This window comes from Arctopsyche grandis, chromosome 7 (genome assembly GCF_051622035.1).
Source record: "Arctopsyche grandis isolate Sample6627 chromosome 7, ASM5162203v2, whole genome shotgun sequence".
NCBI classification, from domain to species: Eukaryota; Metazoa; Arthropoda; class Insecta; order Trichoptera; family Hydropsychidae; genus Arctopsyche; species Arctopsyche grandis.
Genome location: NC_135361.1, coordinates 10,092,882 through 10,108,955, shown reverse-complemented (window position 1 = coordinate 10,108,955; position 16,074 = coordinate 10,092,882). Strand labels below are relative to the sequence as shown.

General features: G+C 37.7%; 2 protein-coding genes across 3 annotated transcripts in view; both read right to left on the bottom strand.

Annotated features, from left to right (window-relative positions):
• Nucleotides 1–16,074, bottom strand: part of LOC143914760 (uncharacterized) — a 1,424,209-nt gene that overhangs the window by 1,383,184 nt on the left and 24,951 nt on the right. The window lies entirely within an intron of this gene.
• LOC143914750 (TOM1-like protein 2) lies at nt 939–10,445 on the bottom strand. Of its 2 annotated transcripts, XM_077435063.1 has the most exons (12): nt 10,260–10,445; nt 8,850–9,097; nt 7,364–7,471; nt 7,070–7,165; nt 6,795–6,944; nt 6,577–6,723; nt 6,251–6,470; nt 5,834–5,896; nt 4,705–4,813; nt 4,542–4,635; nt 4,042–4,101; nt 939–3,133 (listed from the first exon to the last, which is right to left on the bottom strand). In XM_077435063.1, the coding sequence occupies exons 1-12, from the start codon at nt 10,324–10,326 to the stop codon at nt 2,954–2,956; spliced, it is 1,542 nt and encodes a 513-aa protein (XP_077291189.1). In that variant the 5' UTR covers nt 10,327–10,445; the 3' UTR covers nt 939–2,953. The 2 variants fall into 2 exon arrangements, with proteins under 2 accessions (XP_077291189.1, XP_077291190.1); XM_077435064.1 differs by lacking the exon at nt 4,042–4,101 and having other exon boundaries at nt 10,260–10,400.

Genomic DNA, 16,074 nt, shown 5'->3' with positions numbered 1-16,074 from the left:
TTCACTTCTACATGGGGCTACCAGGCCTCCCGGTGTTATCATTCTTGTAATATCTGCCTGGGGAGGGAGGGATATAATTAAAATGTCCCAGTTTGAATATCAATAAATCTAGCAGCCCTACTCCTACCTCACGCCGAATTATGAAAATAATAATGAGCGCAGGCTACCAGACTAGCCGTTCTACGACATAGTTGAGTTTTGGTCACCATCCTTTGAGTTGGAACCGATTCGGCCACGTTGGTTTGCCGCTGCTTCACTTCCTTCCCGCCCGTCAGATTTAATAGATAATATAATGATTAATGAAATGCCTACGGTAATTCTGTCGTTTCACTCCAACCGCCCACCCCTATAAGACAAATAGATTAAGATAATTTCTAATAACCTACGCTCACTGGGATGGAAACTATCACATTCAGGCACGGCAACAACGATTTCATTAAGAAGTCTGATAGCTCTTGGAATATGAGCCATCCGATGCAGGCAGAAGGTGCAACCATCAAATGATGATGTCTACCACGCACATATCCCGATACATCTAGTAACAGGCCTAATAATAAGGCTTTAATCAATATCAATACCATTGTAGAAGCAACTTGAAAATACATGTATATATTTGAATCCAAATTTACAGTTAAATGACAAATATTGAAGAACGTTCTTACAGATACAATGTAATATGTGCTTGATTACACAAATTGGCTGAAATAAATTAACAATACATATGATATTAATTCACAACAATGTTAACCGAAGGTCTTGGGGGCGAATCGTCAATGATAACATTCTGTGGTGACCAGACTCGGTAAATAAAATAATATTTGATTAATTGCTGACACGACCGAGTGCAAATCAGTCAAACTTTAAATTTATCGGATGACATTCATAGAAAGGAATACAAGTGCAAGAATGAAACAGTGTAGTTTTTAATTTATTTTATTCGTACATACATACAAGATAATGTAGCATATGTATTAAAATATTTTTTTGCTAATGGTTAAAAACGAATCCACTTCGAGATATAAAATCAACATGACCTATTGATGAAATTAAGTGATTTACATACAACAGTCATATAAATCATTACATTATAGTTACATTTTTCTCAGTCTGAACACGGTTAATACGCATATACGGTAGCGGTTAATTTACGGATGCAAAACAAAGAATCATAAATGGTTGTATCTGTTATGCGATGTTCTCCATTCTTTAAACTTCAGATTTGTACATTATCTTTGCATACATTTAAAGACTTCGAACCCAAAACGTGTATTAGTTTATAAATAGAAAGTACATAGCTTCTATGTCTAAGATCGTCGATCTAATTTTCCTCTTACTTTACATAAACGATGAACTTCCAGTGCTCGGACTATTGAAAATTGGCATATTTTGAGTGTACGGAGAATATTGTTACGAGTGGATATTATAGATTGATAATATTTAAATATTTATGCTGTGGTAGTACAAAATATATTAAGGTTTAAACAACTTATAATTATTACAACACCTCGTGATGCACTTGAATCTTAATATTGGAATGAAATTTATTCAATAACCTTACGGATACTTGAATAATATAATCGACAGTCGAGAAAGCTTTTATCGTATTAAAAACTGAAGATTTTATAAATAAGAAATGTAATGTAATATACATACACACTTAACTCTTTAAAATAACATCAAATAATATAATTTATTAAACATAATAACAAATGTATATATATAAAAAACAAACACTCTGCTGCTTTATCACATATTAGAAATATTATATATTTTTTTAAATAATTTATGCACAGTTTTTTACGGTGTTGAAGGTCTATTTGTCATGAATGACAAATGGTGAAGAGTTGAGCATAATTTAAATTTTAAAATATAAATAAATACAAGAATTAATGACTTGAATGCGAAATATAGTACATGAAACGCGACTTAAAGCCCCATTGTAATTAATATAATATAACTTAAATAAACTACTTTAGTCAGATCTTTCGCCCGAAATTATTTGTAATAAATATTTTAAAGCGCATGTAAAAGCAATGAAAAATAAACACAATCAAAAATTACGTTTACCGGTCTATTCATACTATATAGCACGACACGGAAAAGACTACTTCTATTCATACTATACAGCAGTGCATATACAGACAATTTTTGGCCAAGTGCAAGGCAAAATCGGCTTACAAATACATCACAGAGCGCGACAATACGGCGCAATATTGCTTGCGTCGTATTGTCAAGTCAATTTTGCCACAATATGACGTTTCCGAAAACATTCATATGCGCATGCGCACTTTCGTAAGTACACGTGCACTCGCTACTATGTATGACGTCATGTCGTGCGTTAATATTTCAACAGTAGCCAAAGAAAACTGGTTTTAGATATATTTTGTCAGCTACTGCTACTATTCGTACTGCTGTTTACACGCAGTTGCCGGTCTATGCTGTACCGGTATGAATAGACCTTAATTTTTTTACAAAAGTATCGATATTAAAATGTAAATAAAATAAAAAGAAAATTTAAATTGTATAAATTTAACAGCCACTTTGAATTTGAATTATAGCAAAACACATTGCACATTATGACAAATCTGCAAATATTAATTCATCATGAAACATAAGCATTTACACAATACATACAATTACCATATTTTACACAGCAACGAGTCTCGATTAAATGTATACTAACTTCCAATTACACACCTTTGTTTGAATAAACGAACCGAAATACATAAAGTGACTATTTCAATAGAAGGGTGATCAAACAATGCCGATATCCCCAACTCGAGACGATTAACGTTAAGAGTCGTACATCTACAATACAGATATATTACAATAATAACCAAGCAAGCTTTGTGTTGATGATGTACATACATAACTATTACAATAGTAGTAGTTTTAAGTCTAGATAAATTTATAAATAACTTTTTTGTTAACAAACATAAGAAAGCAAATTAAATCAAAGGGCGAACATCGAACTGTCGTCTTTCATATTCTTCGGGCGAGATCCTTGGGTGGTGTTGGCGGTGGCTGACGGCGTACCCTCGGCAGCGGCAGCTCTCTCCGCCAAGAATTTATCAAAATCGCTACTCGTCACACTCTCCTGAGCTGCATGAGGGTCTAATAGTCCACCGGAAGCCTAAACACAGATAACATATTAAACAACATATCCTTGAATATCTCCATATGAAAAATTAATATGTTGATTACAAAATATGGAAGTATATGGTACAAACTTTCAGAGCTTAAGAAATATAAATACGGTAACTACAGTTAGTGCTCATATTATCAAAAAGCAAGTGCTGTATATAAGCTCAACAAAATACATATATATATATATAAAAGCATACACAGTAAAAATTACAAGCAACATACATAGATACTGCTTAAGGTGAAGGCTAGTAAGGTCGTACACAAGGTAGGAATTCGATTTAACCAGTGGCGGCTCGTTTATATGGGCTGCAGCCCTCCCAGTATAGTCCAATGCATGCTATTTTTGCCGTACATATGGTCTGAAGGGCTGCAGCCCTCCCAGTACAGTACAAATCCATGCTATTTTTTACTTATGTCTGCATTTGATCACCGGTATGGTCAACAAGCTACTACAGTCCGATTATTCCCTACGGCCCCCCCCCCCCATTATGAATTATCACGAGCCGTCACTGGATTTAACCACAAAAATACTTCAAAAAGTCCAGATTAGTCACACAATCAAATAAATGAAATACTTACCACCTTCACCCAAGAAAAAGAACATAAATACTAACTAATATGTAGAATGATGATGAAAAGTTGTCAAAATTCAAAATGTACTGTATAATTGTATCAAATACAAGATCAGATCATGAATAGTGAGCATTGCTAGATCTCAGCTATATGTTAATGCATATATAAATGTACACACGCTTACGCATATATGTATAAATGTATGTATTATATATAAAGAATTGGTGGTTCGGAGTGCTGTTAGATGCACCGATGACGGTTAGTGTCGGATCTATACAGGATTAGATTACATATACTCATTTTTAAATCAATTGAACACACCTCGTCGGCTCTCAGCCAGGCTGCGATTTCATCAAAGTCTCTCTCATTACCTTCAACTGTCTGAATGCAAAACACAATATATAAAATTACAAGCAACGCACTGAACGAAAAGGATATAAACAATAAAATAAATGTAAGTAAATGTATAGAGCAGAGTTTCATCCACCAATATTCGAAAAAACATTAAACAGAACAATACAATACTCGACAACTAGGCATTTAGATACATAAATAAGAAGCATAAGCATTTCTTTTCAACGTATATAAACTCACATCCCATTACATTTTATTCAATTAATCATATATAAATAAGAAACCTTAATAAAATTGCCGAAAAAAAACAGTTTTAAAAAATTAATTAAATCAAATATGACAATAAAAATCTACGTTTTAAACTTTGGACTGGAATATAAAAGAAACACTACACATATAGACAAAAACGCACAGTGACGACACGATTCTTCAAATACCAATACGTTAAAAATCATTAAAATGATTACTTGTGGTAATCCAGTCGTAGGGCGGGATTGAGCGAGTGTGACCAGTCCAACGTTGGCATGTTCAGGTTCCAAATTATCGGCGTAGCTGCTGCTTCTGCGGTGAAAAACTTGATATAAATAAAGAGCAATTTAAAATTCAACAATACATATTATGGATGCTTGCCCATTTTTAGAATTTTCGTAGGTGAGATTCCTCGATTGGGCGAACATGTCAAATTCGTCCCGATCGGAACTGGTAGGATTGGCAGGTTTCTTATCATTTCCTCCGATACCTGCAAACGAATAAGATTACATTAAACGTTTAATTTCAAATTTTACCAGAAATAAATCTATTATCACTTATCATTACCATTTAAACCACTCAATTCTAAAAACATCCTCTTCTATTAAGGATCTTGGTGTAATACTTCATAATAAACTCGATTACTTTGAACATATTTCCTACAGATTCCTACTCCGCTCAATGATCCTCATGTACTTGAATAACTTTATTTCTCACCTTGAATTTGCCTCAATTATCTGGTCATCTTTTTATATATCCCATATTAATTGTATTGAAAAAGTCCAACTAAAATTCATCAAATCCTTTCACTACCGTTTTTCTATCTACGCCCATACTACTGTTCCCAATATTTTAAAACTCCTATCCTTTAACAAACTTTCTTTCAGGCGACGACTCACTGATGCTACATTCCTTTTTAAGCTCCTAAATGGTTTCCTTGATTGTCTCTATTTACTGAGTAAGGTTGGTTTCAGGATCCCAGTCACGCTGCACTCTTTTCACTTGATCCTTTCAAAACCAATTCCCTAAAATATTCCTATCTACAGCTTGTTTATCGTATGTTTAACTGGGAGCTGAATGACGTTGATCTATTCGGTATTTCTATGCATCAATTAAGGACTGCTATCGGGAGAGTTTTGATTGATTGATCCATTTCTATTTCTATCATATAATCTTTATCCAATATTATATCACTTTATGTTTAGTTATGCACTGTTCTATTTAGTCATGTATTAGTTTTTATATTTTCTGAAACTATATTTACACATGCTTTAAAACTCAAACAATATGTAATATTAAATAAGCTGAAGAGTAGAATCTAATTTACCAAGTGAAAGTTCTTGGAGCAGGTTTGTTTTATCTATCAATTTCACAATCGCGACAACTTCACATTATTATCTTATCACTAAAAATTCTTCAAACAACTTATATGTATACGTAAATAGAAATTGCTATATTAGATCAAGTCGAATGAACACACATTTAAGCTAGTGCAAAAATATGAACTTACTCAAAGACGCAAGACTCGGCGGTTCATCACTCAGATCAATGAGAGAGTCATCGGCAGTTTTAGCTAAAATAAAATAATACACAATTTAGTAACGAAATCGCATATTATACATAAATCCAAGTTTAAATTAATTAAATGAATTTCAAAATTTATTTTCTATTTGCAAAAATTCAATATAAGGTAAATAATATTCAATAATAAATATTTTAACTTTACAAAAGCAATAAATAAATCGTTCAATTTAATTAAATTCAACTTAAAATTGTAATGTGATATCCTTTTAAGTGCACCTTCATATACGCTATATATAAAGCGTGGTTGAAAATAATGAATATACTACATTGACGTCGTATGAAAGTCGAGCGGCCTTAAAAGGACATAACTTAAAATAATAAAAGAAATTAAATAAAAGCTAACATTCAGCCGGGGGCGCCCCCATGGCAGCGGCGAGCACAGCTGATGGTGCCGGTGTACCGGTTGCTGCGCCTCTGTTTTTAGCAAATCTTTGATAACGTAGTAGCAAACCGTTAAGCTCGTCGTTTACCCGTAACAGCTCTCCCGTTAACGTGTCGTCTGATATCTTACCTATCAAATCCACAAGCCGCGACTGCATAGCTTGGAGAGTCGTATGCAACTCCTGCAATCACAACTCGTCACTCAAAAATATCGAAAATCAACGTCTAATAGGATTCCAATATAATGCACACTCAAAATATTACAATATAACTACATATGTATCTTACGTTAAGCAAATCTAAATCGCTAGTGTGGTGTTGGTTGTGTTTGATGGACGTCATTTCGTTTAGCATTTCGGCCATTACGGTCATATTACCTTGCACGACGTTTAGATCGCTCTGCAATTTGCTGATCTGATTCGACGACAGGTTAACCTGGACAAATATGGTGACGGTTAAATCAAATAGCGATCGTTTGCAACGAAAAAATGGCCGTGTCATAATACCATGGAAGTTGGCGGAGTTTGGGCTGCTACGAGAGGCTGAGGGGATGCGGGGACTCTCTGAGGAGAGGCAGCGATGCCGTCTACCGTAGTCAAAGCTGCACTCGGTGGGATGACGACCGAAGATCTATCAATTTGCTCCTCCGGAACGCTCTGTACAAAGTATATATTAAATAGCACAAAACAAAAAAGAGCTTTTTTCCATATACAGACGTAGTTTTGTATAATATAACAACGGACACATTCACGTGTTTTGTACAAAAAATAATTATAATAACCCTTTGAGGAGTATAAATTGGAGCCATGGTGTCTAAATCGGTCATGGGGAATTCTATTCCTTTGGATCGTAGATCTTGATAAACTGTAACGACGCCCTAAAATGAACAACAAACTCATGTAAGTGCGATTCACTTTTCTTTTTATGTATTTAACGTGACTATGTACTTAAAGACATCAATATCAACTTGAAAAGATAACCAATAGGAGTCGATGTCACGCAAATACGATGAAAATAGAAAATTGCATTAGTAACAGTTCCAAAAAATATTCCATATCTGAAACACATATCTTACCGATAGATCTGGTTGATTTTGGAAAGCATCAGCCCAACATTGAATTAGACTCAATACTTTTTCTTGCACTATGGTGGGTGGATCATTTTTTGGACCGATCAGTTTGACCTAAAGATGCAAAATAAAGATTACATATCAATTCAATAGAATTAAAGCATCGAAAGATATATTTGTCATCAATTTGTATGATAGATTAATATGACACGATTCAATCAACAATAAACTCGCACGATAATTTAAATACGAACCAAATTTCAGTGGATTTAACATGATCTTGATTGGATTTCTGATTCGTACTAAAACTTATGTGACGAACACTATTACATTACGTACATATTTCGATCTTAGCAAAGTAATATTAAATACTCGGATGACACTGAATATGCATATAAACATATGTATATGATAGTTGTTTATGAACATTATTAACCGTTTACCCGCGGCCGTCTTCTATGGAAGCTTTGGGCGACAAGTCTGTAGCGTGACTGTCTTCCATAGAATTTCTAAACTTTGCACGGGATTTTGAGGCTTATATGCGCCTATTTCAACTGTTTTAAGGTTCAAAATTGGTTGAATATATTACCGAGTTGAATCTTAACATCTTAAAATGATATTCAATGAGTCACAATGACATTCGCTTAAAATGTAATTGTTCAATTTAAATAAGAATATGTTGGTGCGGTTGAGAGCACCTGTAATTTATACTAATTTAATAACATCCGCGATCTATACGATAAAAAGTAACTTTTTCCATTAAAATAGGAAAATTTAGGATTTTTGAACATTTTGTCGCTTGAACATTATTTCCGTGGACATTTTGTCGCGTGAACATTTTGTCGCGGGTACATTTTGTCAGTGCACTAATTTTCGGGTACATTTTGTCGTTGAACCTTTTGGACTTGCACCAATTGTCGTGTAACCATGTGACGTCACGTCTTCATACAATTATGAAGAATAATTATTTGACAATTAATCCAAAACTACTAAATATATTATGTATTTTATTCTTTAAAATAATACTTTGTGTTAATTAACATATCTGGTTACTTGAGCAAATATTAAAATCTATATTTAAGGTCGAAAACTCGATTGCCAAATTCGCGAAAAAGGTGCCGCTTGTACAGGGCTTGTTCGCTATAGTTATTGCCACGGGCAAAGGGTTAAGATGGAGCAAAAATATTTTATATGAACGATCGTAGAGATCCCTAGATGGAATATTTGAATCATAGCTAATGATTCTGCAACGACAAATCGATAGATAAATTGCACAACCAGTGGTGCAAGACCATTTACGTCTCATTCGTAGCAAACTTTCCATTTGACAGCTTTAATTATAAACAAACTGCAAAAAAAAAAAAAGCAAATTTACAAGGAAAAGATAATACGTCGCGGCATTTATCGTTCACAATACAGTAATTATCACCTTGAGACAAAGCAACATTAATTCACACAAACTGATAACAATTTCCTTCTAATTCTTACTAACCAATTCTTGTATGAACTCTTTGTTGCAGACGAGAATGTGGAACGGTTTTCCACAGTTTTTAACGCACGTCTCCAAGACTGTCAGCGTGTACATGACGATGGTGTAGTTTTTCCCCGCGCTCTGGACCAGTCGCTTCTTGATGGCTTTGATGGCGTCTTTGGGACCTTCTGTGCTGTCATTTATATAGTCACATATCTCCATGTTCAGCGCCCAGTTCTCCGACGGAAGCGAGCCATCTGTGGCCTCTTCTGCAAATCGAAGAGATATTACAGACGGTCCATATAAATGCAAGAGAAAATGATTTTTATTCATAAGAGCAGGTATTGTATAGTCGCTGTCATGATTGAACAGTTTTGAATATCAATGTAAAATTTTGGCTCAAAATTGATAGCATATGTATGTAACATATGCTTCATAAAAAAAAAAAAAAAAACAATTATTATAAAATGACGAATTAAACAGAATGTTAGTATTGCATTTTTAATTGAATTTTACTTTTTCAGTGCAATCCAACTGGATTATTAACATTTGGAAGGCGACTAATGAAATATTCATAATGTGAAAGCTTTTGCATTTGCATCAATTCCAATTCAGATTGCAAATTTTACAACGTGATAAATTGAAAATGGCAAAGTTGAATTCGTAACACGGTATTAAAAACGAATCTGCAGAATGATCTTTAGAAAAACATGAACGGTTCGGCAGCAAAGAGAAAGCATATCAAGATTACAATCAAGTCTGCAAATACGAAGAACCATAAAAGACTACGGGTGATAACAATAACACAAACAAACGATCACAATACAATAAAATCCCATCACAATGAACTTCTAAGAGACTTACAATGAAATCGGAAACTGTCGAGCAATATAATCTTAAAAAAAAATACCTACATATTTAAAAATTAATATATTTAGCAAACAGAAGATGTATCCAATTCGAATTGAACAACTTAGTGACGTTATGTCATACTTACTTTCTATCTAGTAAGCCTTTATGTATCTAAATAGTCGGTTGATAATAATATTAGCATACAGATGCAGTTCAATGAACTCGTCTTATACCCCATATCAAATTCCACACAAGGACAACAAGGCTATATAGCATCGAAGGAATCGATCAAAAACCGCAATGTTGCAAAATATGCGTAGTAGTGCAATGTAGGGTACATCCAAGCATGATGACGCACTTCTTTTGTTTGCGTACTCGAGCATATGTAGGTTTAGACATGACATACGAGTGGACATATGGCGAGAGATGAGTGAGGAGAGAGAGAAGCTCAGCTGTCAGCTGTCAACGGTTCCGCGGGATGACGAGCGAGATCTTGGCGGGATGACAAGGCGAGGGGCGGGGCCGAGGCGCGGGGCGGGCGAGGGGCGCGGGGGGTGAGGCGAGGGGGGGGCGGCTGACCGATTTTGTGTCCGACGGTTGTGGCGAAGGGGTTGCCGGCGAGAGCGCCAACGTTGAAGAACGACATCGTCGACGCGAGCCGAAGCTGGAAGCCGACGGCCACAAACCGCTCTCGCAGCCGTCACCGGCCAACTGTCATCTGGATCGGCAATTGCGAGCACCCACACGCTCACAGAATTTGCATTCGGCATCAAATGGCGCGCGCTCGCGAACCTCACTCTCCTAGCAATTACAATTGGAATGAAATTATGAAAGCATGGTGTACGCACACGTTGCTGGATTGAATAATATCAAACATCAATACGAATCATGATGTGAAATAATTTTATTTCATTTCCATTCGTTTTGTTTAAATAAAAAAATATAAATAGATTTGCGAACACCCATTCACCTAGGATTAATGTTCTTGAAATACGATAATATCAACAATATATACAATTCGTGTTCTTGAGATAGTACGATAACTATAATAAATCACGCAATCGTTCTAGAAAAATATGTCCTACATAACTAACCGTATATTCTTTGTTACCAAGTAGATTATATATTATACTACCCACAGAGTAGATTATATACTACCTACAAATATTCCACTTTTCAGTTATCTTGTAGCGGCTCTACGACGGTGAACGGATTACATCCAGTGGCGGCTCGTGCATATGGGCTGCAGGGCTGCAGTCTCCCAATACAGTACAAATGCATGCCATTGTGGCGGCTCGCTATACGACATGTGTTCAGATTATGTCTGATGATCGGCTTTCGTGGCCTTACGACCCACGATTTGGCCGATATATTTTTGTGCTGGCCACCCTGACACAGACAGCGGTTTACACAAACTGACAGTTGTTGCATAATGGTTTGGCGCGTAAACACTGGGGTGTTTTACGTGGCCCTCGCTCCTTGCCACCGCCCACCAGCTGGAGACTGGTGGGTTGAGACGATACTTGGAGACCAGCTCCAGTATTCGTCCGGTGTGCACCAGAGGAAGCCTGGTCTGTCTTCGTCCAGAAGGCAGACAACTCAGCTACGCGTGGCTAACCTCAAAAAGCACGCGTGGTTTCTTTGTTGACTTCCCCCCCCCCCCTTTTGCCCCCTGCTTGATCTCTGTATAATTTATATATATATATATATATACAGTGGCGGACTGGGACTGAAATCAGTGCATGCCAGGAGTCAAAGGGGGCCCCCACCCAGGGTTAAAAAAATTTGTCCCCCCCCCCCATATAACAAAATTTTCTTCTTTCCATCACGCTAAAAATCAAGGGCAAAAAATAAATAAAATTTTCAAAAATGGGAATAAACAAATTTAGGTACAAGAAAAATGGCAAAAGCAAAATAGATCCATAAATTACATTGTATATTTCGTTTTAATCCTTGTCATATAATGCATCATAAAATAATGTGGCATAAAAGCGGCTTTTATTTTCGGTAGAAAACAATCAGGGACGTCATTTCAGCTTTTTCTTGGGGGGGCAGGCAAATATTGGTCAAATTGAATTTTTTTTCAAAAAATCTTTTTTATATCGGAATAAAAATGGAAAATATAAAATATGAAAAAATTAAGCTTATTTCTGAAAAAATAATTATAAAAAAATATTATGTAAAAAGCCAAAAAAGCGCCGCAGGCGAAAATTTTTTTCCAAAAATCTTCACATGGTTAACAAAAATCGACCATCAAAATGTATCACTATATCAAAAAATATACGAACATTCGGAAAAATAAACGATACACATCTGTTTTTGAGACAAAATAAAGTAAAGGGGACCTTTCTAACGATTCGCTCCATGGGATGAACAATTTCTAAGAATGTTACTAATGGCATACCACTTAAAAACCAAAATATACTTGCTTCAAAATAATAAAATCTTTTTTTTTCAAAGCACATAGCAGCGATTATTTTATTAGTTACCCAAAAGTAACATATGTACATAAGAAATAAACGCAGCATTCATAGATCCATAGTATCTTATTAATCATTAAATCCATAATATTTTCGAAATTCACACTATTCCTTAATTTAGGGGGGCGAGTGCCCCCCCCAAATTACGTCCCTGAAAACAAAAAATGCATAATATTTTCAATTAATGTTGATCGAAAATCAGGATTTTGGGGAGGGGGCCCCTATCCTATGTTTCTATATACATGGATTTGTCTAGATTAGGAATAGATTTAATATTCGGAAACTGTTTAAAATTGTGTATTTAAATCTTACTATATCGTCGAAGTATAATCAAATGTTATTTTGAAAGTATGTATGAAGTAAATTTAAATCGCTGGTTGATGATGAATCGTCCTATCAAAATTGTTTTAAGCAATTCAGTTTATATTATTCAGGGAAATTTGTTTATTCCCATTTTTATTTCAGTAGGTAGTTGTTACATAGGTATTGGTATATGCATAATATTGAGGTTGGAAATGGGCCCGGTAAAAGGGCCCACGCAAATGTTGAAACTTACATTTCGAGCCTAATAAAAAAAGTTAACCGATCCTTGGGCTGTTAAAGCAAGCATTAGTTGTTTTTGTATATCGTAAGAAATTTGTTTTGTTGAAATACCCAAACTCTAGGTCCCAAAGTGCAATATCCTATAAATTTTTACACACGTGAAATAGTTAAATTAAAAAGTTATTTAATTTTACTGAGGGCCCATATTTTCTAACGGATAGTGGGGCCCACATGCCATCGGGCATGTACGCTTGTATGGCCAGTCCACCACTGTATATATATATATATATATATATATATATATATATATATATATATATATATATATATATATATAAATACAGTCGCCATACAAACAGACTTACAACCTGTTGTTATTATATTCTCCCGCCTCTTTTCCACATCACGCATCCCACGCCCACTGTACGAAAGAGAAAGGGACAGAGCAGAGCAGCCACCATCAGCAGAGACCAGACCACCGACGACGAAGGAAGGCACCTTGAGGAAACCAGCCCCGCCCACGCTTACCACGAGCTATCTCACAAACCGACTTCAGGTGTCTCTCGAGTTGAGGACCCCTGGCGTCTGTACAACATGGTCGAGTTTGGTCATGTAGGCGGGGTACAATGTGTTGACCGTATCCCGGCCTAACGAAACATAGCCGAACACCGAGCCAGCAACACACTGCCGCATCCAGAGACCTTCTGAACATAGCTGAATGCCGAGCCAGCGACACTCTACCATATCCAGAGACCGCTGAACGACATACTTTTGCCCACAAATACCATACCTTTGTACAACCATAGGCAAACAATAAAACTTTATAAAACAAGCACAACAGTGTTTCGTTAGGCCGGGATACGGTCAACACATTGTACCCCGCCTACATTGGTGACCCCATCTTTGAACTACGCAGCCTTCATAGCAGTCAACAGCGCAGTCAACATCGCAGCCCACAGCGCAGCCTACATAGCAGCCTACATCGCAGCCTACATAGCAGCCCACATCGCAGCCTACATAGCAGCCCACATCGCAGCCTACAGAGCAGCCTGCACAACAGCACCGTCCAGACCGACACAAACCTTCACTACCATTGTAACGACCGAAACAGTAACATGGTGTGAAAGTACATATGGACCAGCTACCAACACAACCCGCTGTTGAGTCAACCCACTCCAGCACAACCGGCGAAACAAATCGCCACTGAGCCAACTAGCTCCAACACAACACAGCCGCTGTCGAGACAACTAACTCCAGCACAACCAGCAAAACGCCTGCACAACAACACCGTCCAGACCACCAACCTTGACTATCAACGTAGCCTAGACAGAATAAGCAACATGATAGAAAAGAACAACTTGGACCGGCATGCAACACAACCCGCTGTTGAGACAACTAACTCCAGCACAACCAACGAAGACCAGCACTCAACGCACTTCGTCAACCAACGTTCTTCACGCAAGACCCGCTGCCGAGACAACTAACTCCAGCACAACCAACGAAGACCAGCACTCAACGCACTTCGTCAACCAACGTTCTTCACGCAAGATCCGCTGTCGAGACAACTAACTCCAGCACAACCAACGAAGACCAGCACTCAACGCACTTCGTCAACCAACGTTCTTCACGCAAGACCCGCTGCCGAGACAACTAACTCCAGCACAACCAGCAAAACAGTCACGCGAATGACTCCACGCAGAACACAGCAGCCTGCACAACAGCACCATCCAAGCCATCACAAACCTTCACTACCAACGCAGCTCGCCCAAAATAAGCAACCTGGTAGAGAACAAGACTTGGACCGGCATGCAACACAAGACCCGCTGTTGAGACAACTTTCTCCAGCACAACCGGACAAACAACGACGCCATCGAGTCAATAGACTCCAACACATCAAGATTCCCACAAAATCACACACATCGCTAACACTCACCGGAGAGCCATGTAGGAATCTCGTCGTCGTCATCGTCATCGAAACCTTCGAGAATATTCCGCAACAACAAAATACATCGAGCGGAACAGCGCCAAGCATTCCAGAAAATACTACGCCTCGACGAAAGCAAATTCCCCTTGTACGCATCAATAACTAAATGCTCGTACAACCACTTCCATCAAGCATTCCAGAAAATACTACGCCTCGACAAAAGTGCATTCCTCTTGTACGCATCAACAACTAAATGCTCGCACGCATCAATAACCACTTCCATCAAGCGTTCCAGAAAATTCTACGCCTCGACAACAGTGCATTCCTTTCTTACGCATCAACAAACCACCACCATCGGTCAGGCGATTCCAGAAACACTATAAAAGGAGGTACAACCCAAACAACGCCAGTCGACCCACAGCAGCAAGCGTCGACATACAGCTCCTGACCAGCCACCACTACACTACGCGGACTTGGAAGATCAACCAGCCGGACGAGCCAGCAACACACTGCCGTATCCAGAGACCTTCCGAACATAGCCGAACACCGAGCCAGCAACACACTGCCGCATCCAGAGACCTTCTGAACATAGCTGAATGCCGAGCCAGCGACACTCTACCATATCCAGAGACCGCTGAACGACATACTTTTGCCCACAAATACCATACCTTTGTACAACCATAGGCAAACAATAAAACTTTATAAAACAAGCACAACAGTGTTTCGTTAGGCCGGGATACGGTCAACACATTGTACCCCGCCTACAGTCACCTTCCTGCGAGTGGAGACCAATTCGATTGTGTTCGGAGTTAGCTACCTCACTCTGCCTTCAGCTGTCATAAATAAAACACGTGCATTAACATGCCAGTCGTCTCATTCGTTCACCCCCTATACTATTGTTGTCGTCCAAATGGGCTGCGGGGCTGCAGGTCTCCCAGTATAGTACATATTCAAGCTATTTTTGTTTTCATTCGATCAACGGTTTGGTTAACGAGCTACTACAGCCTGAATAATCTCACGAGCCGCTACTGGTTACATCCCAAATGTGAATCGCTACCAGGATAAACGCCGCTATGAATCTTCCGCTACGAAAATCACTTGCGCGACTCTTCTGTCGCACGAAAATTCGTCGCACAGGAAAATTGCCGTACAGAAAACTGCCCAAATATTGCTCAGCATATGCATTTTTTTAAGAGATTATGGTAGTGTAAGGGAATGAGACGACATAGTGTTGTACACACGACTGTTTAATATGCCGGTTGGGAAAAAAGTAGTTCAGCAGCGGGTAACATGACCGAGTTGGTCCCAGCTCGCAGGATAGTAACCGAAACTCGACCATGTCGAAACGCTACAAGATTTTCATTATTATCGACTAGACATATGAACTACCAGGATAACCGCCGCTACGAATTTTCCGCTACGAAAATCACGTGCACGTATCTGCTGT

What these genes read in the sequence shown, in the direction of transcription:
- LOC143914750 (XM_077435063.1), bottom strand. Translation starts at nt 10,326, where the DNA reads ATGTCGTTCTTCAACGTTGGCGCTCTCGCCGGCAACCCCTTCGCCACA. An exon ending in GGGGGCGCCCCCGGCTGAAT is followed by an intron (nt 5,897 to 6,250) that starts GTTAGCTTTTAT and finishes ATTTTATTTTAG; the next exon opens with CTAAAACTGCCGATGACTCT. An exon ending in CTACGACTGGATTACCACAA is followed by an intron (nt 4,102 to 4,541) that starts GTAATCATTTTA and finishes TTTTGCATTCAG; the next exon opens with ACAGTTGAAGGTAATGAGAG.